The sequence below is a fragment of the Austrofundulus limnaeus genome, unplaced genomic scaffold (assembly GCF_001266775.1).
Source record: "Austrofundulus limnaeus strain Quisiro unplaced genomic scaffold, Austrofundulus_limnaeus-1.0 Scaffold916, whole genome shotgun sequence".
NCBI lineage: Eukaryota > Metazoa > Chordata > Actinopteri > Cyprinodontiformes > Rivulidae > Austrofundulus > Austrofundulus limnaeus.
The window spans coordinates 3019-4265 of record NW_013953318.1 but is presented as its reverse complement, the minus strand read 5'-3'; the positions used below and the strand labels follow the sequence as shown (position 1 = coordinate 4265).

Below are 1247 nucleotides of genomic sequence, written 5' to 3'. Positions count from 1 at the left end.
TATATACGCTTTTGTTTTACTGCTCATTGCTTTGTTTTGATTTTGATACATGTGACAAAAATTTAGTTTTTTTCACTCAAAAAAGCTTACAAAAGCAGTACACACATTGCAAAACTAGAAGATTCTAAATAAATATTTACATATACTGTACATACACAAAAAGTCTAACAAACAGTAATATTACAATGGCATGCTCTGTAGGTCCTGGCCTCTCGTGAAAAAAAGCATCTGCGCAGAATTCTTCCTGCTGAAGGTGTCCAGCACCTACAGTCTCCCAAACTGTCCCATCTTTTGCTTTCACACTTGGTGCAGKTGTGTTGTTCTTTGCTTCCAAACATTTTTTTCTGGGAGGGCTGCACTGCTCATCATCCGACATACCACTGGTATCTTCATTTGTAGAAAGTTCTAAGTTCAACTCAGTGTCTGAATCACTTCCTCTCCTCCATCGGACTCGCAGTCCTCTATAGCAGTCAGTAATTCCAACACTTGCAAATCAGTGTAGGTCTTCTTGGGTGCCATTGTGTTTTTCTTTTCTCCAAACACGATAGAAGGGTAAAAAATAATGATCCGCTCCTGTCTGTGTGTCTGCTTTTATTCTGTTCTCATAAGAACAGGACTACAGCTATTCAAATAGTTGTAAATTACTTTCTGCCAGAGGTGTAAATGTGCTTCACATGTGTAAATGTGTGGTATTTGTAATTTTTTCTAAACTGTGCCACAACGTAACTTTTTTTGCTCCCAGTCAAAACTGACTGATTTGATATATTYGTTGAAAACAAAAAGACAAAACCTTAGTAAACACATAATACTTGAATCAGATACTATATTTACATTTTTTACTGTAGCTCTGAAAAGACAGTGGCATCCAGTTATCCAGTCCAATTTGTAAAGCACTTTTTGCACCACAGCAGACCAAAGTGCTGTACAGAATCAACATTGCAACACAGCTCATGCATAAAACATATTCAATCAAAAATATAGTAAAAACACAGAAAAAAATAAAAGCAGAGAATAAAAATAACAAAACAAGTAAAAGCAGGCAATGGAAAACAAAGTAAAAACATATAAAACAACGAAATGCCAACATTTTTTAAAATCTACAATAAATACTAAACAAAAAAATCTACAAAAATTAAATCTAAAATTATTGGACAACACAACCCCTTACACAGTGTCAAAAGCCAAACAAAAGTGGGTTTTAAGACGGGTTTTAAAGACAGCCAGTGAAGAGGCCTGTCTGAGTTTGT

At 35.2% G+C, this 1247-nt stretch overlaps 1 protein-coding gene across 1 annotated transcript in view; it reads right to left on the bottom strand.

Moving 5' to 3' along the window:
* The window catches only part of LOC106533265 (piggyBac transposable element-derived protein 4), a 14874-nt gene extending 14428 nt beyond the window's left edge, over positions 1-446 (bottom strand). The window contains exon 1 of the mRNA XM_014029504.1: positions 376-446. Coding sequence (XP_013884958.1) covers positions 376-393 — 18 coding nt within the window. The 5' untranslated portion in view covers positions 394-446. The remainder of the gene's footprint in view (positions 1-375) is intronic.
* Between the last annotated feature and the right edge of the window lie 801 nt (positions 447-1247).